Source organism: Torulaspora globosa, chromosome 1 (assembly GCF_014133895.1).
Source record: "Torulaspora globosa chromosome 1, complete sequence".
Lineage (NCBI taxonomy): Eukaryota > Fungi > Ascomycota > Saccharomycetes > Saccharomycetales > Saccharomycetaceae > Torulaspora > Torulaspora globosa.
Genome location: NC_050727.1, coordinates 947,050 through 971,209, shown reverse-complemented (window position 1 = coordinate 971,209; position 24,160 = coordinate 947,050). Strand labels below are relative to the sequence as shown.

General features: G+C 46.5%; 16 protein-coding genes across 16 annotated transcripts; 11 read left to right on the top strand and 5 right to left on the bottom strand.

The window, feature by feature from the left end:
* Positions 1–17: 17 nt before the first annotated feature.
* On the top strand, positions 18–836 carry VMA8 (H(+)-transporting V1 sector ATPase subunit D; the record flags this gene model as incomplete). The annotated part of the gene is made up of 1 exon (XM_037281501.1): positions 18–836. The coding sequence occupies one exon, from the start codon at positions 18–20 to the stop codon at positions 834–836; it is 819 nt and encodes a 272-aa protein (XP_037137396.1).
* A 126-nt stretch (positions 837–962) lies between these two features.
* HG536_0A05350 (putative aminopeptidase) lies at positions 963–2,093 on the top strand (the record flags this gene model as incomplete). The annotated part of the gene is made up of 1 exon (XM_037281500.1): positions 963–2,093. The coding sequence occupies one exon, from the start codon at positions 963–965 to the stop codon at positions 2,091–2,093; it is 1,131 nt and encodes a 376-aa protein (XP_037137395.1).
* A 50-nt stretch (positions 2,094–2,143) lies between these two features.
* RML2 (mitochondrial 54S ribosomal protein uL2m) lies at positions 2,144–3,310 on the bottom strand (the record flags this gene model as incomplete). Its single annotated transcript, XM_037281499.1, has 1 exon — positions 2,144–3,310. The coding sequence occupies one exon, from the start codon at positions 3,308–3,310 to the stop codon at positions 2,144–2,146; it is 1,167 nt and encodes a 388-aa protein (XP_037137394.1).
* An 830-nt stretch (positions 3,311–4,140) lies between these two features.
* Positions 4,141–5,214, top strand: ERD1 (Erd1p; the record flags this gene model as incomplete). Its single annotated transcript, XM_037281498.1, has 1 exon — positions 4,141–5,214. One exon carries the CDS (start codon positions 4,141–4,143, stop codon positions 5,212–5,214), a length of 1,074 nt encoding a protein of 357 aa, XP_037137393.1.
* A 4-nt stretch (positions 5,215–5,218) lies between these two features.
* RRP17 (rRNA-processing protein RRP17) lies at positions 5,219–5,893 on the bottom strand (the record flags this gene model as incomplete). The annotated part of the gene is made up of 1 exon (XM_037281497.1): positions 5,219–5,893. One exon carries the CDS (start codon positions 5,891–5,893, stop codon positions 5,219–5,221), a length of 675 nt encoding a protein of 224 aa, XP_037137392.1.
* A 231-nt stretch (positions 5,894–6,124) lies between these two features.
* DFM1 (Dfm1p) lies at positions 6,125–7,057 on the top strand (the record flags this gene model as incomplete). Its single annotated transcript, XM_037281496.1, has 1 exon — positions 6,125–7,057. One exon carries the CDS (start codon positions 6,125–6,127, stop codon positions 7,055–7,057), a length of 933 nt encoding a protein of 310 aa, XP_037137391.1.
* A 234-nt stretch (positions 7,058–7,291) lies between these two features.
* On the top strand, positions 7,292–9,265 carry CAT2 (carnitine O-acetyltransferase CAT2; the record flags this gene model as incomplete). Its single annotated transcript, XM_037281495.1, has 1 exon — positions 7,292–9,265. One exon carries the CDS (start codon positions 7,292–7,294, stop codon positions 9,263–9,265), a length of 1,974 nt encoding a protein of 657 aa, XP_037137390.1.
* A 108-nt stretch (positions 9,266–9,373) lies between these two features.
* VPS71 (Vps71p) lies at positions 9,374–10,120 on the top strand (the record flags this gene model as incomplete). Its single annotated transcript, XM_037281494.1, has 1 exon — positions 9,374–10,120. One exon carries the CDS (start codon positions 9,374–9,376, stop codon positions 10,118–10,120), a length of 747 nt encoding a protein of 248 aa, XP_037137389.1.
* Positions 10,121–10,237: 117 nt separating this feature from the next.
* Positions 10,238–10,972, top strand: STE14 (protein-S-isoprenylcysteine carboxyl O-methyltransferase; the record flags this gene model as incomplete). The annotated part of the gene is made up of 1 exon (XM_037281493.1): positions 10,238–10,972. The coding sequence occupies one exon, from the start codon at positions 10,238–10,240 to the stop codon at positions 10,970–10,972; it is 735 nt and encodes a 244-aa protein (XP_037137388.1).
* A 50-nt stretch (positions 10,973–11,022) lies between these two features.
* Positions 11,023–13,422, bottom strand: SIZ1 (SUMO ligase SIZ1; the record flags this gene model as incomplete). Its single annotated transcript, XM_037281492.1, has 1 exon — positions 11,023–13,422. The coding sequence occupies one exon, from the start codon at positions 13,420–13,422 to the stop codon at positions 11,023–11,025; it is 2,400 nt and encodes a 799-aa protein (XP_037137387.1).
* Positions 13,423–14,046: 624 nt separating this feature from the next.
* ADE8 (phosphoribosylglycinamide formyltransferase) lies at positions 14,047–14,688 on the top strand (the record flags this gene model as incomplete). Its single annotated transcript, XM_037281491.1, has 1 exon — positions 14,047–14,688. The coding sequence occupies one exon, from the start codon at positions 14,047–14,049 to the stop codon at positions 14,686–14,688; it is 642 nt and encodes a 213-aa protein (XP_037137386.1).
* Positions 14,689–14,754: 66 nt separating this feature from the next.
* Positions 14,755–15,540, bottom strand: PUP1 (proteasome core particle subunit beta 2; the record flags this gene model as incomplete). The annotated part of the gene is made up of 1 exon (XM_037281490.1): positions 14,755–15,540. One exon carries the CDS (start codon positions 15,538–15,540, stop codon positions 14,755–14,757), a length of 786 nt encoding a protein of 261 aa, XP_037137385.1.
* A 272-nt stretch (positions 15,541–15,812) lies between these two features.
* On the top strand, positions 15,813–19,550 carry TRS120 (TRAPPII-specific subunit TRS120; the record flags this gene model as incomplete). Its single annotated transcript, XM_037281489.1, has 1 exon — positions 15,813–19,550. One exon carries the CDS (start codon positions 15,813–15,815, stop codon positions 19,548–19,550), a length of 3,738 nt encoding a protein of 1,245 aa, XP_037137384.1.
* Positions 19,551–19,623: 73 nt separating this feature from the next.
* On the top strand, positions 19,624–20,640 carry PET123 (mitochondrial 37S ribosomal protein mS26 PET123; the record flags this gene model as incomplete). The annotated part of the gene is made up of 1 exon (XM_037281488.1): positions 19,624–20,640. The coding sequence occupies one exon, from the start codon at positions 19,624–19,626 to the stop codon at positions 20,638–20,640; it is 1,017 nt and encodes a 338-aa protein (XP_037137383.1).
* A 53-nt stretch (positions 20,641–20,693) lies between these two features.
* On the bottom strand, positions 20,694–20,954 carry SME1 (mRNA splicing protein SME1; the record flags this gene model as incomplete). The annotated part of the gene is made up of 1 exon (XM_037281487.1): positions 20,694–20,954. One exon carries the CDS (start codon positions 20,952–20,954, stop codon positions 20,694–20,696), a length of 261 nt encoding a protein of 86 aa, XP_037137382.1.
* Positions 20,955–21,148: 194 nt separating this feature from the next.
* Positions 21,149–24,049, top strand: MTR10 (mRNA transport regulator MTR10; the record flags this gene model as incomplete). The annotated part of the gene is made up of 1 exon (XM_037281486.1): positions 21,149–24,049. One exon carries the CDS (start codon positions 21,149–21,151, stop codon positions 24,047–24,049), a length of 2,901 nt encoding a protein of 966 aa, XP_037137381.1.
* Between the last annotated feature and the right edge of the window lie 111 nt (positions 24,050–24,160).

The window sequence follows — 24,160 nt, the reverse complement described above, 5'->3', positions numbered from 1 at the left end:
GATAAGTGCAAGAAGCGATGTCTGGCACAAGAGAGCAGGTGTTTCCAACGCGTATGACGCTGGGGTTGATGAAAACCAAGCTGAAGGGAGCGAACCAAGGATATTCACTGTTGAAGAGGAAATCTGAGGCTTTGACTAAGAGATTTCGTGATATTACAAAGAGAATTGACGACGCCAAGCAGAAGATGGGACGAGTGATGCAGACGGCAGCGTTTTCGCTGGCCGAAGTGTCGTATGCGACTGGCGAGAATATCGGATATCAGGTCCAGGAGAGCGTATCTAACGCCAGATTCAAGGTCAAGGCACGCCAGGAGAACGTTAGCGGTGTGTATCTGCCCCAGTTTGAATCATATATTGACTCTGACATCAACGATTTCAAGCTGACAGGGTTGGGCCGTGGCGGTCAGCAGGTGCAACGTGCAAAGGAGATCTATTCAAAGGCGGTAGAGACGTTAATTGAGCTGGCTTCACTACAAACTGCATTTATCATCCTGGATGAAGTTATCAAAGTGACGAATAGGAGAGTCAACGCCATCGAGCATGTCATTATTCCTAGGACAGAGAATACGATCGCTTATATCAATAGTGAGTTGGACGAACTGGACAGAGAAGAGTTTTATAGGTTGAAGAAGGTGCAGGAAAAGAAACAGCAGGAGACAGCACGGTTGGATGCTGAGATGAAGCAAGCGAAAATGGCGAGGATGGCCGAGCAGCAGCAGACCAGTGCGGAAGGCGACGCAGTAGCCCAGGAGGCAGAGGAGGACGAATCTGATGCCAGGACGAGTGCGGAGCCGGGAGCACTGGTAGAGGAGCAAGAGGAAGATGTCATTTTCTAGAATGTATAGACTTCATAAGCATCAAAGACATCATTTTTCTTGGCATTGTCGAAGCTTGCGGACTTTCAATGGATCAACTGGCAACGTCATCTGAAGAACTGAAATTGAGAGGGTCAATGTCGCAGCATGAAGGCGTACCGATTTGTTGCAACGTTCTCACTAACTTTGCAAGTCAGCAATGCGATTCTGTTCAACGATCCCTTGAGAGTTTTGGAGATTGGACAGGATGAAAGAATCCAAGTGAAGGAATCCGAAAAGTTATCGCTGAAAAGAAGAGGTGTTGGATTTATCGATGTTACGGATCACATAAATCTACCATGGGGTAAGAAGATCAAGAATGCAGCGCCGGTTCCAGACTATGACTATCCGCAGACGGCCTCACAAGCGGGCATTGTTAACAAGCTAATTACAGAAATTGATCAAGTTGCCATGCGTGATGATTTGGCCAAATTCTGCAGCTTCTTTACCAGATATTACAAATCGGCAAGTGGATATGAATCAGCTCAATGGTTATCATCGAAGCTACACAATCTCACTAGCGAATTGAGAAGCGATGTATTCGAGATTGAACATTTCGACCATGTGAAGTGGAAGCAGTTCTCCATTATTTTCAGAGTGCATGGTATTGAGACAGCCGATAATGTCGTAGTTATTGGTTCGCATCAGGACTCTTTGAACATGATATTTCCTTCTCTAATACCGGCGCCAGGTGCAGACGACGATGGGTCCGGCACAATCACTAGCATGGAGGCCCTGAGATTGTACGTGAAACACCTACGGAATGGCCATTTACCGAAGAATACTGTTGAGTTCCACTTCTATTCCGCAGAGGAAGGCGGTCTTCTAGGATCGATGGATGTGCTTGGATCCTACCGGGAACAGGGAAGAAAGGTGGTCGCAATGGTACAGCAAGATATGACAGGATATGTCGCCAATAAGAACGACGAGCATATTGGTCTTGTCCTCGACGATGCCAATGAGCGGCTAGTGGATTTCCTCAAAGTAGTCATCGATGCCTATGTCAGGATCCCATATAGAGAAACAAGATGTGGATATGCCTGTAGTGATCATGCGAGTGCTACGAAAAATGGTTTTCCGTCGGCGTTCATCTTGGAATCAGAGAATGCTAAGACAAATCGGTATATTCACACTACCATGGACACTTTAGATCGACTAGATTTCGGTCATATTAGCGAACATGTCAAGATCTCCCTCGCAACCGTTATAGAATTATCAAACTGGAATTTCGGAAAATAAACGTAGCTATACAGTCCTATTTACATGCGTTGGACAAGACCGACGACCCATCACAGTCTAGTGTCCTTACCTCTTGGTCTGTCCCTTACTTTCATCCTATTTTGATTCTTCCCCCGTCTGGTCTTGAAACCCTTGGCCAACTGGCCCCATGGGGACATCGATAGCTTTTTAGATTTAGACTTACCACGGCCACCACCATGGGGATGGTCGCACTTGTTCATTGCCACACCTCTAACGGTTGGTCTGATACCGAGCCATCTGGATCTACCGGCCTTACCGAGAGATCTGTTCTGATGGTCTATATTTGACACTATACCGATTGTAGCACACGCTTCGAGGGAAACGTAACGGTGCTCACCGCTTTGCAGACGAACAACGGCCTTTCTCTTCTCTGGTATCTTCGAGATGATACGAGCATAGGTACCAGCAGCACGGCAAAATTTACCTGGGCCCACAGGCGTGATACCGACGTTATGAACAATACTACCGACGGGGATCATCGAAATCGGAAGACAGTTGCCTCTTTGCGCCGTCCTCACGCTTAAAATCGCAGGGTCTACTTTACCTCCCATTTCACGCAACAAATCCTGTGGGATACCCTGTCTATAGGACTCAACAATGTCGCCGGCTCTCAGCCCATCACATGCAATGATATACGACAGCTTGCCCGTCTTGTTATTCTTCAACAGCGCAATGTGCGACGTTCTTCCGGGATCGTACTCAATTCTCTGGACTGTTTGCTGACCTGCTTCCGTGCGTGAAAAGTCCACTAACCTGATACGCCTTTTATGGCCACCACCTCTGTGACGCACAGTTATCCTACCGGAGTGGTTTCTACCACCTTTACCCCTTTTGGCCACCGTCAACGACCTCACCGGTCTCCCTTTGTACAAATACGGATAAATTGGCGATCTATACCACCTCAAACCCGGCGACACAGGTTTCAATTTCTTCATTTGCGTAATCTCCTTCGATAGCTTACGACGTCTCTTGATCAATTCATCCTGTTTCTCCAGCGTCGCAATGTCGGTCGTATCCGGAACAATCTTCAATATCTGAGGTGAAATAAACCCTGATCCCTCCTTAGCGCTGCCGGTCTCCAACTTCTGCCATACTCTTGTTCCGGCTGAGAAAGACCTATGTAAAACCATCCCGGAAGATGCATTTTGGCGCAAAAAAGCAGCAGACACTGCTCGCCTTGTCAAAAACTTCAACATCAGCGTTCCACAACGCTCCAGTCTGTCCAATTCTCGACTTATCGCCTCTACTACAGCTTTTGAAGCTTCTGGTTTACCATCTTTTAAGACCTCTTTGAAAAAACCCAAGGTTACCCGGAATCTTTAAATTGTGAAAAATCACCAGCAAATTTGTATATAAAGAGCAAAATTTTCAATCTGTGATGAATCTATGTCTAAAGGCGAAATAAGTTGTGAGTTTAATCGCAATCACCAGCTTTGGCTTAGTCGTGTAGTACACAAGAATGCCTCAAGAACAGTAGTTCTTGTTGGACAGAATTATTTCTCGCTATTCATCCTGCCATGCGACTCCCAGTGGCTCAACGGGCCCCAATGACATGTTATGCTCACGAAGTTTTTAGAATGATGACAAGTTGTCGCCCCAAGCGGATCGACTATATCTTAATTGAAATGACTGATTAACACAACACATTAGCCAAACACTGAAAATTCTGATCTAAAAAACCATTATGTGAACATGTTTATGGGCTTTGCCATGTAGGATGAGGGTGAGAAGATTGATTCTATCCAACAGCGCATTTTTGGGTTTCTTGATGATGTGATTTTAAAGCACCCTTTCTCTCTTACAATTATGATGATTATATTATATACATTTCATGCTAATCATGATTGGAAGCAGCCTTGCTGGCTGCCTCTCGAGATTATACAATATGAACTGAAGCATCAGGAAGGGTCTCACATAACACCTATATCGGGCTTTTTCTGGTTGTTGACGTATTCCTGTCTGAACATTAAAACTGAGCGACGGCTTATAACACTAACTACAGCTCAGTAGAAGCACTTTGGGGCCAATGGAGGGAGCAGAGATTCCCCCTGACGTAAAGAGCGGTTGGGGGATTTATATACTTGCATCTCAACGAGTGAATGTTTTGCTTTTGGTCGCCATTTGGTTGTGGCAGTGGATGTTGAAACTTCTGTCGTCGTGCCAATTGGATGTCTCAACCGTGATACAGTCCAGGAAGCCCAATGAGATGGTCCTGCCGTTGTCGCATGCGCAGATGCAGAGGCTCTCCAGGCAATTTGCGGTAAGATTATCGCGGATCATCGTGCCCTTGCAGCTGATCGGTCTGTTGTGTCAGAGCTGGGCTGAAGCGACTGAACGAAGCAGTAACTTGGCTCAGTTCGCGATCCTACTGTTGCCTCTGATACAGTTCGTCATCATCGTCGGCTCAATAAGCCGCAATTGCCAAATCATTAATTACTGCATCAAGAGAATACTGCTGATTGAGACGAGTCCAAGACCGATGAGGAACGTGTACATCTTACTGTCGGACACGCTAACCTCATTTACTAAGCCCCTGATCGATTTTACACTATACCTGACCACTCTTTTCCTCTCTAAGGACGTATTGTGGACCCATTGTGATTTATTGATCTCGTTATTCCCGCTAAATATAAGAATATGGCAATGCTTTAGAGAATTCTACCTCGGCAGGGATAAGTCGCTGCTGGTCAACGCGTTGAAATATATCTCCAGCATACCGATCATGGTGTGCGTTTGGCATAGCAGAGTGGACCCTGAGAAACACAACTCCAACGTGGTCCATTGGTTCCAATGCCTCAATTCCTGCTTCACGCTTGTGTGGGACGTCAGGATGGATTGGAAGATCAATTCGCTGAGACGGATAAGGAAGAATCACAAGACCTCCCAAAATGTCATATTCCCTAAATTCGTATACTACATGGGTGTTCTTTTTGACTTTTCTATAAAGTTCTGGTGGATTTGGACGCTAAAAAGACCGGACCATACGATTCTTTTCGCAAGCGAGTTGCAATACTTGGAAATCCTCAGGAGATCAGTCTGGGTCATATTCAAACTAGAATCCGAATATGTAACGATAAGAAACTTAGCTACCGAAAAATAAACGTTCATCTCCTTCTCTTATTGGAATTTGCCTTGTACTGGTTCCTCTTTCTTTCGCTCTTGGTCAGATATCTGAATTTCTTCTTCTTCTGTTTGGTCTTTTCGGTGTCCTTGTCCGCCATACCCAGGAACTTGGCATATTTCCCGGCTCTCACTATACTTTGTTTCAGCACTTTATCGCTTTCATTCAAGTCTACGTTGTTGATCTTGGCCAAATATGCAAAATTATCGTTGGCTTCCAACGTCTCTACGCTCACAGAAGAGTTATCCGAGTAAACGGTCTTCAAAATCGGTTTCACCGCGGCCTCTTCACAATCAGATTCAAACCCATTCCACTCTTCAGCCTCCTCTTCTTCTTTCCCCTCAGCATCATCGCTATCATCTCCTTCACTGCCCAACTCCAAACCTTGCTTGAAATTTCGTAATCTTTCATCCAATTGTCTCTTTCTTTCATCACGTATATTTTTTCGCTCTTCAATCTTGTTCAACCTCTCTTGCTCCTTAATAAACTCTTTTGCTTTCTTCTGTCTCTGCAACTTACGTTTATGGAACCCAGTCAGATACTCTAACCGACTATCTTTATCAAACGATACCTCATCAGTACCGAATTTTTTCAGCTTCTTATCAGCATAATTTTTGCCCTGAGACAATATCTGTCTATTTGATCGAGCAGCACACATTCTACTCGAAACCCTCCACGCAATTGATCCTACGAGGCTCACAACGACCGTAAATTCCAATGCGATGAGCTTCAATAGCGATGAGCCATTGATCTAATTTTTCAGCTCTGCTAAGTAGCCCAAGTCCAAGGCGGGTAACGGGTAGTCAGAACTATATAAGAGAGCAGCTCACACTATAAACATAGCCAGATCAGCACTGTAAACCCTGGCAAGCGATTGAACGTGAAGCCAATGAGTGACAATATCCACACGTTAAGGAATAGTTCGGGTAGAGGAAGAAATGACAACAGCCCGCTGCAGGTTTTGTTTGGAATTCCGATCGTGACACGCTACCTGATCTCGAGCGCCGTAGTGATGACGCTGCTAATCCGGTTACGGATTGTGAAGACTGGAGCGCTATTGTACCAGTTCAACGAGGTGGCGGGCCACTTGCAGGTTTGGAGGCCGTTCACTTCATGTTTGATTCTTCCCTTCGAAGCGCTACCCGCCATGCTGGAGCTCTACACCATTTATTCGTGCTCTTCGGACTTGGAGTCGCGCAGGAAGCCGCTGGATTACCTGTTTTACTTGGTCTTCTGCGTGACGACCATCTCGTTGACACTGACGCTGCTCTGCGGCGCTAGCGAATCGATGGTTCTCACAAGCGGCATCGTATCGTGTCTCACTTTCACCTGGTCCATGGACAACTCGAACGTGAAAGTGTTGTTCTACGGCCTGTTCCCCGTCTGGGGTAAATACTACCCCATACTGCAGCTGTTCATGGCCTTTGCCTTTGGGAACCGTGATTACGTCGTCTGTCTGGTCGGCTTTCTGACAGGCTATCTCTATGCGTGCCTGGATACGGGTACGCTGGGGCCGTTCTACGGCTGGCTCGTCCGCTCGCCAAACGAATACTACGGTATTTTCCCCAACGGCAAGTTCGGAGCACCACAATTCATCAAAAGCCTACTACAAGAGTCCCAGGACCTGAGAAATGCCAAGTCAAGCGGTCGCCCTCGAGGCGGTCAGAAACTAGGCTTCAAGGATACCCCAGGTCCGTCATCTGCCACAACGTCCGCTTACACTGCATCGCCCTCGTCATCCACAACCCAACGTGCCGCCAATACAGCTACCAACCATCGACCAGCGTTCTTCCCTGGGAACGGTCAGCGACTCGGTAGCTAATCCGTCGAATCGGTATTATCATCGCTGTGTACGAGCTGCCAAAACCTACGGGGACGCGCCGGAGATTATCCGTTGCACCGAGCACTAGTGCATGACTCAATAATAGCGATCTGAGTGACTAGGACACCGATCCTTGTCATATATATACCGGTGATGATGGTCTGGTAGCTGACTTCAGACGCGGTCGATAGTCGGGTCAAGTGCGAAGCTCTTCTTGCGTTTTCCCCTTTTGTGATGAAAGTGTGCTGGAGACGATCTTCAAGGTTTTTAGAAAGAAGTATGAGCTCACATGTTTTACAGAGGTTTCCGTTCGAGACACAGAATGGCGAGCACTACTGGGCTCTGAAGGATAACAAGTCGTACCAGAATGCGAGACCCGGGTACAAGGGTTCAACGTTTTCACAGCAGTCAAAATTGCCCTCCTTAGTGGTTCCTGAGCTTGGTGCTACGTTGAACAAGTATTTGCAGACAATCAAGCCGTATTGCGGCGATCCCGCTGAGTATAGCAGACAAGAGATGCTTTGCAAGGATTTCGCTGAGCATATGGGCCCAGTTTTGCAGCAGAGATTGGTGGAATTCGCTTCCACGAGAAGGAATTGGATGTCTGAGTTTTGGGATAATCAATCTTACTTGGAGTACAACGATCCTGTGATACCTTATGTATCGTATTTTTACTGCCACAAACCGTTGCCTATCAGCCACAAGGCGATTGAGTCGGATCCTTTGATGAAAGCGACGGCTATCATTGTGACGGTGTCAAATTTTATTGAAGCTTTGAAAGATGAATCCCTGCCTCCCGAGGTGATTAGGGGCACCCCCTTTTGCATGAACAGTTTCCATCTCATGTTCAACACAAGCAGGTTGCCGGGGCCGCCACAGGATAATCGTGACACTAACATCTTCTACTCAATTTACGAAAATAATTTCATCGTCGTGGCCTTCAAGGGCAATTTCTACAAAGTTACGACTCATGATCCGCAAACCAATAAGCCTCTATCGCCAAACGAGATTTGGTCTCAGCTTTACTCGATCGTTAATGCCAAGAGCGCTCATTTGCAATGCGAGACAAATTCTGGTATCGGCTTTTTGACATCGTTGCCCCGTGATCAGTGGCGAGTAGCGTACCAGGAGCTGATCAAGAATCCGCTTTCTCAGCACTCGTTGGAGACCATCCACAGGGCTTCCTATATAGTGGCATTGGACGATGCCAATCCTGTCACCTTTGAGGAAAAGTCTAGAAACACCTGGCACGGTAATGGTTATAACAGATATTTCGACAAATCGTTACAGTTCGTCGTCACGCAAAATGGTTCTTCCGGTTCCGTTAACGAACATTCAAAGATGGATGGCACCCCAACCTGCTTCTTAAACCACTACGTGGTGCAAGAAATGGCAAAACTGAATCCATCCGCTTTCGTTGAAGCTGTTCGTAAGCCTTCCGAGCAACGCGGTACTGTCACTCACTTGCCATTCCTGGTCACCCCACCCGTGAAGCAATGGATCAATACAGCTCGCCAAGCGTTCGAAAAAGTCATCGGGGAACACGATTTGCGCGTCTGGCACTACAACCGATTCGGAAAGAAATTAATCAAGAAGCATGGCATGTCTCCAGACGCGTTCATCCAGCAGGTGATGCAGCTTGCGGTGTACAAATATCTGGGCAAGCAGCTACCAACTTATGAAGCTGCCTCCACCAGGATGTTTTTCAAAGGACGGACCGAAACCGGTAGATCTGTCTCTGAAGCGTCCCACAACTTCGTAACGGGCTGGCAGGACCCAGACGTCTCCCCCAAAGATAAGATAATGCTCTTGAGAGAATCTGCAAAGTACCACTCCAACTACCTGAAGGCTGCTGCAGCAGGTCTTGGCATTGACCGTCATTTCTTTGGTATGAAAAACATGTTGAAGCCCGGCGATCCCACGCCGCCGCTTTTCTCAAATCCGTTGTTCAACTACTCTTCGACATGGCTAATATCCACTTCTCAACTCTCTAGTGAGCTTTTCGACGGCTACGGCTGGTCTCAAGTCAACGACAACGGGTTCGGCCTGGCTTACATGCTAAATGACGACTGGTTACACATCAACATAGTAAACAAACCACTGCCCAGCGGCCTCAGCGTTGACAAACTGCACTACTATTTGACACTCGCTGCTGATGAGCTACACGACGCACTGGATGCTCAGGAGAATATCAAGGCCAAATTATGACTCGCAGCCTCTTTGAGCTTTATAGTTCTAGATAACGTATAACGCCTGCTTAACGACTTATAACGAAAAACCGTCAGACAAACCCACCACTGGGGCAGTTGGACAACGATGCTGGTGGAAGAAATCAACAAGAAGACTTATGACCCGAACGTCTACTATACGTCGCTAGACTCCCAGGTTGCCTCTCATGCCAGGAGCAAAGTCACCAAGACATCTAGTGCCTACCGCTCGACCAAGCGTGTGAACTATTCGCTGGCCGACCTTGAAAGCAAGCTATACACCCAGCGACAGGATGCCGAAGACACGGCAGCTTCAAACGAGGGCTCCATCCTCGACAAGTACACCCAGCAACAGATCATCCAGTCCAAGAAGCGATGTATGGAGCTGGACACCGAGAACCAGAAGGACCTGGTCGATGTCCCCTCGCTACTCGGCGCCATAACCGGGATCAATAGAAACAGAATCGACGCCGCCAGCAACACCGCCGGCGGCGGTGGCTCCTCCATAAGACACAAGAACAAGATCGAGATTCCGAAGAACATCCATCTTACCTATCGTTCGACAAAGCCTCCGGTGCCCAAAAAGAAGAACACCAACAGGATCGTCGCGTTGAAGAAGACCCTGTCGTCGAAAAGATCCTTGCAAAGCTACCTGGAGACGCTGGATCAGGTCAACAAGAGTATCATCTACCACAATGTCACCAACAAGAAATTTTTCAAAGTGCTTCCAGTGATAACTACATGTTCCGTGTGTGGCGGATACGATAGCATTTCAAGTTGTATCCACTGCGGAAGCAAGATATGCTCTCTAAGATGCTTCAACTTACACAATGAGACCAGATGTGTTCATCGCTGAACGTTTAGCGTGCGGCGCTATCATTTTTTTCTTCGCTGCGCTGCGCTTTAAGGAATCACTGAAGTTTAAAGCACCTTGACCATCGAGAAAACTGCAGTAGCAGACCTGGAGGGCGCAATGGTTGAGCAAAATGGACGTCGGGTGGCTGGGACGAGTACCGGATACGCAGATATAAGGAAGAACCCGTTGTACGAAGTTTCTAGGACAGCTTTTGGGCTTGGTGTCGTTCTGGGCATCTTTTTGGGGTCATTGGCATTGGTAAGACTGAAGAATTTCCATCTTTACATTGTGTTTCTGTGTCTGTTCCATTTCTTGGAGTACTATATCACAGCGAGATATAACCCGACGAAGGTCAACGTGGACTCTTTTCTGTTGAACAACGGTGTGGAATATATTGCATGCCACACATTGGCTATACTGGAGACATTGATTGAGTATGTTTATGCGCCAGGTTTCAAGACCGGCAGAGACTCTCGTGTGGCATCCGTCGTGGTTGTTTTGGGATACGTCTTCATTTTAGGCGGTCAGGCGGCCAGATCGTGGGCCATGGTTACGGCAAGCAGTTCATTCTCACATGTCCTGGAGAAGGAGAGACGAGAAGATCATATTCTGGTGAAGCATGGTATCTACCGCTGGCTGAGACATCCAAGTTATTTTGGGTTCTTCTGGTGGGCGCTGGGCACTCAGATGGTGCTGTTGAACCCGGTTTCCTTTGTGCTGTTTGCCATCGTGTTATGGAGGTTCTTCAGTGCTCGGATTGCGTCGGAAGAGTCGTATCTGATCGAATTCTTTGGGAATGACTACGTGCGTTACCGGAATGGCGTTCCGGTTCGAATCCCTTTCATTAAATAACCTATTTATCACTACTATGTATGTACCCGGGTAGGGCTGTGGATAATTGGCTAATCTGATGTCAAGTCTATGACATCGTCCGATCGCATCAACCCTTCAGATGCTGAGGTACCCAGCGCGTGTGGTTCAGCACCAAAACTGTTGGGAGAAGGAGGTGAGGTGTTTGCTATATGTCTTTTCTGGGGTAAAAGGTTCAGATACGGTTTTTTCGGTATGAATGGCGATACGATGGGCCTTCTGCCTCTTGGGTGCGCCGGAGGAAGTGGGCCGCCGGTCGGACTTGCTAATGGACCGCTCCCCTGCACAGGACTGTCTAATCTTGCATTGCCTATGTTAGAGGCGAGAGGCCGTGAGGGCAAGGGTGGAAGTTGAGGAACTTCAGCCGCATTTTCATTTCCGTTAATGAGATTATTGTATTCGAGTCCATTGTGCAGACTCCCGTTTGCAGGCCTCGAATCGCCATTATTATTCGTCAAAGGCGGTATGGAACCTCGGATCTCTGGCGGTCTCATTACCTGTCCGGTCAGCCCTAGTATCGACGTCGTTTGTGGGTTGGATGGTCGTCGAAGACTAGGCGGCGATGCAGCCAGTTCATCCGCGCCAGATATCTGAGGATTGCATTCTTCGAGACCCATAGGACTCTCGCTTGCTGAGAGGGCAGGAGTTTGCTGTCCCCTATTGCTTGAAATGGGAGTGGGTGATGCAGGTTCGGGTAAAGAGGCCTCCTGATGTAGCTCACCATTATTGAGTGGAGTTTTTCCGAGTATGTTGGGTATTTGTTGGGTGCGGTTTACAAATGAGAGACTGTTCTCATTCGCTTCCATCATCTGCCGAGGAACCGTTGGTGTATTAGTTCCATGTGCTCTGGGATCTAAAGTGGGACCAGAGATACTGGGTGCATGGTCCATATACCAACCGCCAGACGGTATTGAGTTGGTATTATGTGTATTTTGTACAGTGGCTTTGTTGGCATTTTGTTCTGTTTCATGATTCGTATTCTCTTCAGTATCACTATCAAGTGATATAACTACCGGTTCGTTGGCAGGAGTTCCCGTCATCGAGTTATTTCCCACAAGCTTTGACAAGGGCACATCATTCTCGTCACTGTCTTCGCTAAATTCCTTTTTTACAACTGTGTCTGCTGCTTTTGATGATTCTTTTGGTTTATTCGACTCTTCCTCCAATGGCCTCCATGAGCCGTCCGTCGACAGTTCTACCTGCTCGACATCTTCATTAGAATTCTTTAAAATCTCATCGACATACTCACAAATGGCCAAATCACTCAATTTTATATCAATCTGACAAACGGGGCATTGCCAAGTTGGAACTTGCAACTGTGAGTATATATACCAAAGAGCATCATAGCATTGCAAATGGTTGCACATGATAGATTTTACCGGGTATCGCATTCGTGTATAGGAAACGGGACATTGCAAAGTCATTACTGTCGAAGTAGTTATCAGATCGTCCTCCTCTTCGCTCAAACATTTCTTGATATAATTCAATGTTGCCGCTTTTATTATTTTCGGCCTTTTAAGTACTTCCTCGAGCAGATGCTCTGGTGTCACCACCTCCACGATATAGCAATATATGCAGTATTCGTTCTTGGTGAACGCGTACACAACTTCCAGTATGTTCTGTTGTGGATACGGCCTCAGATATGGGGTCAAATCGGCTGGCTTCGCAGTACCAAGTTTATTCTTCAAACCTCGTACGTTGTCCTTTACTTGTACATTGTTGAATCTTATCTCATTGGGATGCGGGAATTGAATGTACTCGCCAGCGGCGGAAGGAGCATTTCCGTATGCTCCACATAGTAGATATAGTCTATACTTCTTATCAGATTCAAGCATCGTCCAATCTGCCTTCGATAGTTTAAATTTGGCGATGCAAGCGCCTCTAACCGAAGTAATATTGATCTTCTGAGCTGTCTCTGGTATCAGTTTGATCAACTTGTAGAATGGCGTCGGTTTGAAATAGAGACATGGGCGTTTAGCTGCTGCAGCTTTGGGAGCTTCTGATCTCGCTACCTCGCTGGGCCATGCTGCGTATCCATGTCCCACCTGAGACGGTGCTCCAGCCGTCCTAGACGGCTGCTCTAAAGAGCTCACGGGCTGATGGCCCGTAGCCACTGGATGATAATACGCACCCGTCCTCAGCGTTTTCCAAAGATCCTCATATTTGGGTAGAGTCTCTCCCAATTTCAACTTTTCAATCAATATTCGCACTGCTTTGGGTCTCCATGGATCTAAGTTCCCTATAGTGCATGAATCTTTCAAAAAGGTTCTTATGCGGTCTTGCAAATCCGCCTTTCGTCCTGCAATCGGCTGAGACATCGACCGACAGATAGCTTTAAGTTCTGGAACCTTCAGCATTTCCATCTGTGCAGTGACCTCTTGTATCTCTTGATGTAAACCTCTGCCCATCCCAGCTGCCGCATTAGGCGTCATCTTCGTCTCTAGCACCGGAGGAAGCACCTGGAAGTTTGCCTGACGAATAGCTAAGTTCTTCTAGCAGCAATACCGGATCGGCAACCCTTACAGGAGGCTTTACTATGGCAACAGCTGCCAAATAACAGTCTATGTCATCATAATAACCGATTCCAGCAAAGTTCGGTAAATTCAGGCCATTACCCGGATTTGGTGAAGTTCGGTCTCTTCAAAGAATCATCATTTAAAAGGTCTTTCATATTATTTCTAGCCTCCAGTGAGCCTTCCTGTCCATCAGATTCTGAATTCAGGTTTGTCTGCAAAAAATTACATTTTTTGAGCTTCAAAATGATAATGCATAGCTATCGAGACGGTTGAAGTAGGCATTTTTTAGGCTAGATTTTCTCTCTTAAAGCTGAAAAATTATAAAGGCTTAATCGTCGATTCGTCAGCTAGCCCAAGCATTTGCTGATGGCTATAATATTTCGATCTTAGGTTTCAGGTTCTTTCTGTCGCCTGTAATTACTGACGCTGGAAAATCGAAAAAAAATGAGCGATGAGCTCTACCTTTTAATCCGATAATGGGCACTGAAAGATGTATTGGAAAACTAGTACGCAGTCATTGATCGCGTTTCAGGTGTAATTATGACCAAGTCGAGAATAACCGTCCTGATTTCTGGATCTGGATCCAATTTGCAAGCTTTAATTGATGCGCAATCAGAGGGTAAATTGGGCAATGCTGAGATAGTGTCGGTCATATCGTCGAGTAAAAAGGCATACGGTCTAACGAGAGCTGCTGCGGCGAATATTCCTACTAAGGTTCAATCGCTGTATCCATACACTAGAGATATCCCACAGGATAACAAAGAAAAGCGTGCTGAAGCCAGGGTCCGTTTCGAAAAAGATTTGGCAGAGCTGGTACTCTCCGATGAACCCGATCTGGTGGTATGTGCCGGCTGGCTATTGATACTGGGTCCTGAGTTTTTGTCCCGTACCAATACTGTACCAATCATCAATCTACACCCAGCGCTACCCGGGGCGTTCGACGGGACCACTCATGCCATCGAAATGGCCTGGAAGAAGGCCGAAGACGAGGGCAAGCCACTGAAGGCCGGCTGTATGGTTCATTATGTGATTGAAGAGGTGGATAGAGGCGAGCCATTGCTCATCAAGGAGTTAGAGATCATCCCAGGAAAAGAGACGCTGGAAGAGTACGAAAAAAGGGTTCACGAAGCTGAGCACGTTGCCATCGTGGAGGCTACCGCCGCTGCCTTGTCGAAGAAGTAGGCTCTGGGCCCTAGATTTTCTCGAACCGAGTATTCTGTTATGCTAGAGTTAAGTACGTACGCAATTCTATCCCACGATATCTACCGTTTCTTCTTCAATGTCACAGATCTTCACAATGCTTTCCCTGAGCGTTGCTGTGGTGCCCCTGGCGAATTTATAGCTTTGCTGTTTTGGTTCTCTGACGTTTGGAGTCAGATGGTTCCTCAGATACTCTGCATCCTTGCCGATCTCCATCACACAGACATCCACGTTAGAACCAGAGCCCAGATCGTTCCATATACCGGCCTCAATAGCGTCTGACGCAAGCTTGATCGCCTCCTCCTTAGTAAGGTCTTGTTTCCACTTCGACTCGAGGACCGCCATCGCGGCCAAAGAACCGGATCCCAGCGACAGATAGTAGCCAACATCCGTAGAGCCATGTGCATGAATAGAAAACAGATGGGCGCCCGTGGGGTCCACACCGGCCACAATCAGGTACGCCCCGATGTGACCCTGGTACTTGAAAAGATGCTGCTTCAGCATTTGCATAGCAGACACCACACGGGGCTGCCTGTTGACGTAAAGCGAATGTAGCTCTAAATTAGATCCAATCAGTTGAGTCACTGCCTCCGTGTCTGCCGCAGTACCAGCTCCAGCACACCATATACGCGGAGCGATACGATGCAACTTGGCACAGTTCTTATCAGCCACAATAGGACCCTGAGTAGACCTTGTATCTGCGGCAATTACCACTCCATTGTTAAATTTCACACCAACAATTGTCGTACCAGTCGACGTCGCCTTGGGTTGGGAGTACGATTTCGATGTTAGGAAGTTGTTTCTCTGGTAGTTATCGAATGAAAGACCCGCCATTTCACCAATTGATCCGCCAACTCGCACCAGTCCCTCTCTATGATATGCTCTTTAAAGGTGGCAAATTTTGATGGTCTTGAATCCTTTGGAGTTTCTTAATACTGAGGGCTCCGTACATAGTGACCTTCGCTAACGCCTATGAAATATCTAAGAGATTCAGCTTGAAGCTGGAGGACTTTCGGTCACTGAGCAGTTGATCTGAGCGCTTTGGAAGGTCTACAGTGGTTGTCTCTACTTGCTGCTAGGTGGTCAGTCGCTGGGCGAAAGCTGGAATGAAATTACATGTCGGCTGTGCGAGCTTTGTGGATCCTTCTAAGATCCGGACTCTGGTCGTCCCAGTCGGCAAATGGAGACGTGAAGAGTTTCTTGGGGCAGTGGCTAAGCTGCAGAGATTCAGCGAGATCAGACTTCTGGATATCACTCCGATAGAGAGCTCTTTGTTCACTCCTCAGGGGTTTCCAAGCGGCAGACTGTTCTTCACGTTTAGCAGTTCGGGATACAACGACTCTTTGAACCTGTTTCTGTATGATTTTGAGCCATTCAGGAAGATCTTTGTGGTGATTGGCCTGGTGAATGAACACGGTGATCTTGAGTCTGATTTGGCAAAGCTGAAGGAGCGGTATCCTACGGTAATATCGCACAACTTGATCGTAGTATCGAAAGACGCGATCTCGACAGAAAACTCTAATGTGTTCCACTGCGGTCCAAAGCTCGAGGACAAGCTAGAGACAACCCTATGTGATATTGGTAAGAATTTTCTGCTGGCATTGAACCATTATTATTCTTCCTACAAACATGTCACACTGCGTTCGCCTGGGGCAATCGGCGGGAATGCTGTGTTGAAGACCTCTCTGACAAGACAGATCGCAGCGTTGAATGCCGCTACCGCGACTTCTGCGAATGCTTCCAAGAGATTGTCATCGATTGAAATTGCAACGAATGGTATCAAACGATCCGCGTCGCTGAAACTAGCCAAGTCTCTAACGACAACTGAGAATAGATCCCAGAATCGGTCGAGGGGTAGGCAGCTCAAGATTCTAGGCAACTTTCAATTGCTGGCGGGAAGGTACACTGATGCCCTCGCGAGCTTCGGCGAGGCAATCACGCTGCTGCATAAAGTACGAGATCATTTGTGGCTTGGATCTGCACTTGACGGTATTGCTATCTGTTTTTTGCTCTTGTCTTATCTACAGATCTCCTTCCAAATACCTTCCATCATCAACGTTCTTTGTCCACATCAAGCATCAAACGCTATATCGGAAACCGATTCGCCTAGAAATAGTGTCTCTCACACGCCAATGAGATCCCCTCGAGGATCCTCCAGTTCTTTATCATCGGCAGCGGCTATTGATGTCGAATCTGCCAATCTGCCGAAACTTATCAAGTCAATTTCTGAGAAGATAATGTATTATTATGAACTAAGTTTATCGCATACTAGTGATTATGCACCGCAAATGGTTTATTCGGAGATTCTCCTGAAGACGTTGTCTTTCATGGTATGCTGTCGATCAAGCGCTGGGTTATCTTCAGATGACTTGCGACTGATTATAGACGGCACATTGCCTCAGCCAGCAAAGTTCGATTGCTCAACTCTTGAGCCTGCATTTACCAGCCACGAGGTCTATTTCTTTGCCAATAGACTTTTTGACCTACAACTGAAGGAAATGGACGTTGAGTCCCAATGTGATATATACATGCATCTAGCGAAAGTATACCGTTCGCTGGGATTTGAAAGGAAAAGAGCCTTTGTGCTCCGACTGCTTCTAGTCGCAATCGTGTCGAATACTGATGACATACTCCTGACTCCGGATTATCGAGCACACCTGGAAAATATGGCCCAGCTGTACGGCATAAAAAGTTCTTTAGCTTTGGAAGCTATGGTAGACGAGCAGGGGGACATCTCGTGGCTCAATTTACAAAAGAGATGCTTACAACTCTGTTTGGCAGTAGCAAGCAGAGCTAAAGATAGAAAGCTATCTGCGCATTACTCATTATTACTCATTGGAAGATACACTCATCTTCTGACACAATCCGAGCAGGTTAATCTGCTGAACAATCATATTGAGCCACTGATATCAGATGGTTGCATTGACTCATATTGGGATCCGTATCTTTTGCGAGATATCAAGTTTGCACGATTGGAATATACCGGTTCAGCTGTTGATGGAGCGGAGTTCCCGGTCGAAATGCAAATGGCGCCCTTTGAGAAGCAGGACGGTGAAGTTACTGAATTAGACACTCATCAGGTCTTTAACCCGTTTAAGGCAGTACAAGCAGCTTCGAAGACATCAGATTCAAATTCTGTTCAGGGTACTTTTCTAGTTGGAGATAGAGCCATGGTATCATGCATGGTTCAAAACCCATTTAAATTTGAGATTAGTATCAAGGAACTGAATTTTGACGCTGAAGCTGGTAAGCATGTAGAACTGGACCAAAATGACATAACTTTGAAGACGCCTATTTTTGTATCACCTGAATCGACAAGGCTAGTGAATCTACCGGTGAATTTCAAGGCTCCGACAGGGAGCGAGTTGCTGAGCATCAGCTCCCTAAAGATGTCTGTAATGGGATTGCCACCGAGAGCTTTTACTATGGTTCCATCGGAGACCGGCTTTTCAGACCATCAAAAGCTCGATGGAGACCAGACTCTTGGGAATCGCGTCAAGATTAAGATATTGCCACAACAACCAGAACTTCAAGTCTTGAGGACAGAAAACATCACTGACAATTCCTGGATGATGCTTCATGGCACAAAGCAAATAGTTTCCGTTGTTTTCAGAAACAAGTCTCTAAGCTGTTCCATTGATTATCTGCAATTTTCACATTTGACCAATATCGAAAAGTCATTCAAGACTGATTACTGGAAAAAACTGCCGTATGACGACTTGTATGGTGTTGAGAAGCAGCTGGAATGGCTCAAGAACTCGTGCATCAAAATTTTGGAAGCACCTACAAAAATGGCCCCAAATGAGGTTGCGAAGGTTAAAATAGAGATAGACGCTACGTCCGTTCCACTACAATTTGACGGGTTCGATGTAATAGTGAACTACGGCATGCATGCAAGCAAAAAATCCTACATGTACATGAAGACATTGTGCCTACCCTACGAGGTGTCTCTGAAAAGAAGCATAGAGGTACCTGGGATAGAAATCGTTCCTCTAAATGAGCTGTTTGCACCTGAGATGGAGACGGTGGATTGGGTTGAGTTCGTGATGAACAAAAGGCGTTCCGAGCAAAATTTTCGAGTTGGCGACTACGTTCTGCTTTTGCTCGACATAAGGAACTCCTGGATCGACGGCGTGAGTCTTGACTTATCATTCCAGGATTTCCGCAGCCACCAGCACCTGATCGAAGCGGAGCATACCACCAGAGTAGTGGTGCCGATCAAGAAAATTGAACACCAGCATGTACCGTTCAGAGCCCGGCCCATTCCAAGAGTCTTCAATAACAGACAATACATTCAGAGTGGCCTCAGCGAAGATCAGGAACGGGAAATGAGAGAAAAGTTCTGGTGCAGGGAACATATCCTCTCGCACCTGCAATGCCGATGGCACCTTGCCAAGGATTCTTCAATTACTGGAGAAGTGGATTTCCGACAATTCCTGGACAAGCTCGACGACCTAATGGTGAAGAACCTCTATCTGGACCGATCGCCCTACCTTGTGGACCTCGCACTTGATAAAACTAACATCACCAGAAACCAATCTGTGCACGCAAGAGTTACAATTACCCCAGCAGCTGCAAGACACGCAACCAGCGAGCCCTTGCTGCTTTCCTTCATGATATTTGATCATCACACATCCAAGGTTTTGCCAAGTAGCAGTCGAAGAATCCTCTACAACGGAACCTTGACCAGGCACATCGTGGCAGTTAAAGAGACCAAGCTCGCATTGGAACTCATACCGATCGAGCCAGGAACCTACGAGATATGTGCCCTCATAACCAACTCCAACGAGGATCGTCCCATGAGCCTATCCAACCAAGAACCGGTAACTCTCTTAGTAACCTGATCTCTATCTTAGTCAATATCTAGAGCACGTGATCTGGCATTCGGTATACCTTTTCGCCAAATTTTTCAATATAATGCCTAAGACTACAACTAACTGTGAGAGATTGATCCAATCAAGCAGCTGGGAGGCTCAATTGGCTGAATTTCGATCTATTCTTCGTGTGCTTTCAATGGGTAAAGGTCTGGCAAAGCACGGGTTCAAGAGCGGTGTCCTACCGGTGACTAGATCCATACTGAAAAATCCTACCACTAAACAAGAGACCATTGTTGCGAAAGTCAATGCTCCAAAGCCAAAAGGACCTAAGGGAGTAGGCTACGCGGAGGGAGTTGCCCACCCAAAAAATTCTCACAGGGAGCCCAGTCGTGTGAAGTTTTTGGACGTTGAAGAACTGATTCAGAAGACTGCAGCAGCACCATCAGGCATTAAAGCTAGTGTGACACCACAGCAACAGACGAAATTGCGAAAGGCAGAGTTGAGAAGACAGTACCTGTCGGAAGCGTTCCGCCAAGAGGAAGCCAGATTGATAGCGCTGGGCAAACTGATGGAAGAGAAGAAAGAAGCGCTGGAACAGGAGAGAAAAGCGGAGATATCACTGTTGAATCAGAGCAAATCGTCGGATTTAACCATTCCAACGTTGGAGGGCATACTGGAGGGCCCGTTGATGAGACAACGAACCCCTGAGGAGAAGAAACTTCACAGGATGAAGCGCAAGTATAACAGGGAAGTGATGGAATTCAGGGCCAAGGAGCGGAAGCTGGAGGACTTGCTACACCTGTACCACGTTTCGGATGAATTCATCGTCACCGAAGCGCAGCTACTGAAGAAGATCGACGAAGCCTTTGCCAACGAAGGCTCTGACGTACTCAGAACAAGACTAAGCATGGGAGCCTCCAGAATAAGGTCCAGAAACGAGAGCAGCATCGGCGACGCGCTGTTCGGCACGCTGGGAGCCGGCGAGCACGTCGGCCTGCCACCTGTGAAAGAGTTTCTAAGCGGCGAAATGAAGAGCTTTGCAGACCAAGTCGATCTGAAAAGCTCACAGATAATAGCCCAGAAGAAGAGCGACGTCGACACCATCCTTCAGGCTTGAAACGATCCGACCATAAAGTTATAACTATATTTCGTGTAAATATACTAAACCGTTCATTCGTCAACCGGAGTAATGAGCGTTATGTTATCGCCCTTGAGGAGGATTTTTCCCAATTTCTTGCTCTTGTCTACCTCTTCGATTCCGTTCTTCACATTCACCGGTATTTCCACCGCATCTTCAATCACTATGTTCATGAACTCATCAAAGCCACTTATCTTACCTCTCATCCGTATGCCCACCTGTTCATAGAGCCAAATCGTCACAACCGTCTGCTGTTGGAGGTATCCGAAGATGCAATTTATCGGCGGAACCATAGCTCTGACTTTCAAGGTTCTACGATCGCGATACGAGGTCGCTAGAGAGCTTGAGCCCTCTTTAAAGTGACTTTGTTTTATCGATGAGTTGGCCCATAGTGGACCAATTTTTCCCACTATATAGGAAAAAGTTTCAACTAAGCTCTTAACTAAACTGACAAATCGACCCAAGCGTGAAGAAAGGCTAGACTGTGATGTCGTTGCAGGTGGCGGATGTTCAGAAAGCTCTTCAATGTGTCTCTTCGAATGCTGAGCAGGCCAAAAAGAACGAAGCGCTACAATTCTTAGAAGAGTTCCAAAAATCGGTCGGTGCTTGGAAGATATGTCATGATATCCTGACTAACGTTGATCGTTCGTTCTTGGAATTGCACATTTTTGCTGCCCAAACGTTGCGGAATAAAGTCAGTTATGATTTGTCGCAGCTGGAAGGCAATTTGCTGCAATTTAAAGACACTCTGATGCATCTGGTGGTGTTACACAGCCAGAAACTGGTGGTAACGCAGTTGAGCGTGGCGCTGGCTCGTTTGGCCATTCAGTATATCCAATGGAAAGACCCGGTTGTGGAAATTATCAACTGTCTTAATCCGTATCCGTCCAAGCTGCTTTGCTTCCTGAGAATTTTGCCCGAAGAAACGCTGGATATTGGGTCAACTCCCTTGACTGAGGACGAATTTAACTCGAGAACGCATGAGCTGATCAGTACGATTGCCGAAGATGTGTTGAAATTTCTGATCTCCTGCGTGGAGATTCTGAAGAGCCAGCGGCGGGACGACGCCGATATCTCACTGGAGCAGGTCATGCGTTGTTTGGCTTCGTGGTGTTTCGAGTTTCCAGTCGACCAATTGCTTTCGGTGGAACCACTCATATCGATAATTTTCGAGTCCCTGCTGCGCGGTCCTGCGGATTCTCCAGAGGTATTCGATGCAGCCGTCGACTGTCTGACGGTTGTGCTGAGGGAAAGCAGAGATGCTCCTAATGAGCAGTTAGTCTTGGCTCTTTATGAGCAGCTTATGAAACTACAGGCAAATCTGCTGCCGAATCTTCTGGAAGCAACGAATGGTGAGGAACAAGAATACGAAACTATGGAGGGCCTCACGCGTCTGTTTGTCGAGGCAGGCGAGGCATGGAGCGTTTTTATTTCAAAATCGCCGCAAATCTATAAGCCAATCGTGACAGCATTACTGATGTTGACGTGCAAAAACGATGATCTGGATGTCGCCTCTTACACCTTCCCATTTTGGTTCAGTCTGAAGCAAAATCTGGTTTTGCCAAGATATCAACGATCAAAGGAGCAGTATGTGCCCATATTCGAGAGTTTAATTGGTGGTATCATTAAACATTTACAGTATCCCCAAAATCAGTTCACGTCTGGCGAAGATGAAGATAAGTTTAAGGAATTTAGATATCATATGGGAAGCGTGCTCAAAGATTGTGCGGCAGTCGTGGGCACTTCACGAGCATTGCATCAGCCATTGACCAGAATCATGACAGCAGTGAGCAACAATGGGTCCTGGCAAGAGTTAGAGGCCCCTCTGTTCTCCCTAAGGACAATGGCACAGGAGATTTCTCTTTCTGAAAACAAGCAACTGCCACAGATCTTCCAGATCCTATGCAATCTGCCAGAGCATCCAAAAATCAGGTACGCCTCTACTTTAGTGCTTGGAAGATACACCGAATGGACAAGCAAACATCCAGAAATGCTTAAAATGCAATTAGATTATCTGTTTGATGGATTCCGTCAGGTTCAAGAGCAAAATAGTGCTGAGATCGTCACAGCGTCTTCCCATGCTTTGATGTACTTTTGCACCGATTGCTCTAGCCTTCTTAGTGAATATATCGATCAGCTTTTTGATTTCTACTTCCAGGTCGAGAATATCTTGGATATTGAATCCCAGTTCGAGCTTTGTCAAGGCCTAAGCGCCGTGATAAACAAGCAAACAGCCGGGAGAATCTCGTCTGTGCTTCAAAAATCATTGGATCACAGTTCCGCAGAAATCAACGACCTCATTCCTAAGTGGAAGGCTGAACCGGCCGTGTTTAGCGCTCAGATTGCGGACAAGATTGACCTTGTTTATGCAATATTCGAGGAGCTTAAGCCGCGCAATGAATACCCTCAACAGGGCCAGGAACCTTTGGTGACACAGATTGAGTTTATTTGGCATATGTTGAGGAGTTTACTGGTAGACTTTGGCGCAATGTCAGATACCGTAATAGTTGAGAGAGCCACGAAGCTTTTGAGAAGACTTTTCGAAAAGTTTCACTTGTTTTGTGAGCCAATTTTGGAATCAGTGGCAGCATTTCTAGCTCAAGGTTACGCAACCACAGGGATCGGATCGTATCTCTGGTGCTCTGGTTCGATTATTGTTGTCTATGGGGATGACGAAGCATTACCTGTGCCGCCTCAACTCAGGGATGCGGTCTGGCAATTCGCCGTATCCCAAAGTGATACTTTCATGGTCAACTTCAACAAAATCGAAGACGCACGTCTGAATGATGAGTATGAATCGATTATGGATTTTTTCTCCATGATTTCGGATTTGATTATGTTTTATCCAAAGGAGTTCATTCTGACAAGTGTACTACTAGAGGGCACTACCGATATTGCATTAAAGTGTATCACAAAACTCGATAATTATGACGCATACATTCTAGTTTTGCGTTGCTTGGATGACATTATTTCTTGGGGATTCAAAACACCACCCATCTCCACAGCAGCAATAACACTAGTACCAGATGAATGGCGGGAACAAATATCCAAAGCAATTATCATCTCAAGAGGCTCACTACTGATAAATGCGCTTTTTATTGGGCTTGTCACAAATTTCGAGTCTTCAACTCATTCAGATGCCGTAAGTTGCATAGTCAAATGTTTCCGTTTAGCATTCGAAGCGAATAACAACGATCCAACGGTTTGCGCACAGTGGGTCTTGCAGGCCGTTGAGCAGTTAAACTCTGTCACACTTAAAGAGAAGGAGAAATTAGCTGCGGCAGTCACCAATGGATTAAGTCAAAGAGACTACCGCAAGGTGAGGGAAGGGATCAAGACGTTTGTTGCGTGGTACCTGAGGAAAAATGTCAGCCCGAGGTGTTATTGAAAAATCATTTATAGAAATTGCATAGGTGTGCAGAAAGCTCCACACCATTAGATTTACACCGTTAGGTCGGTAATTATAAAAAAATATCTTGATTTAAGGAAATGTTAGTAT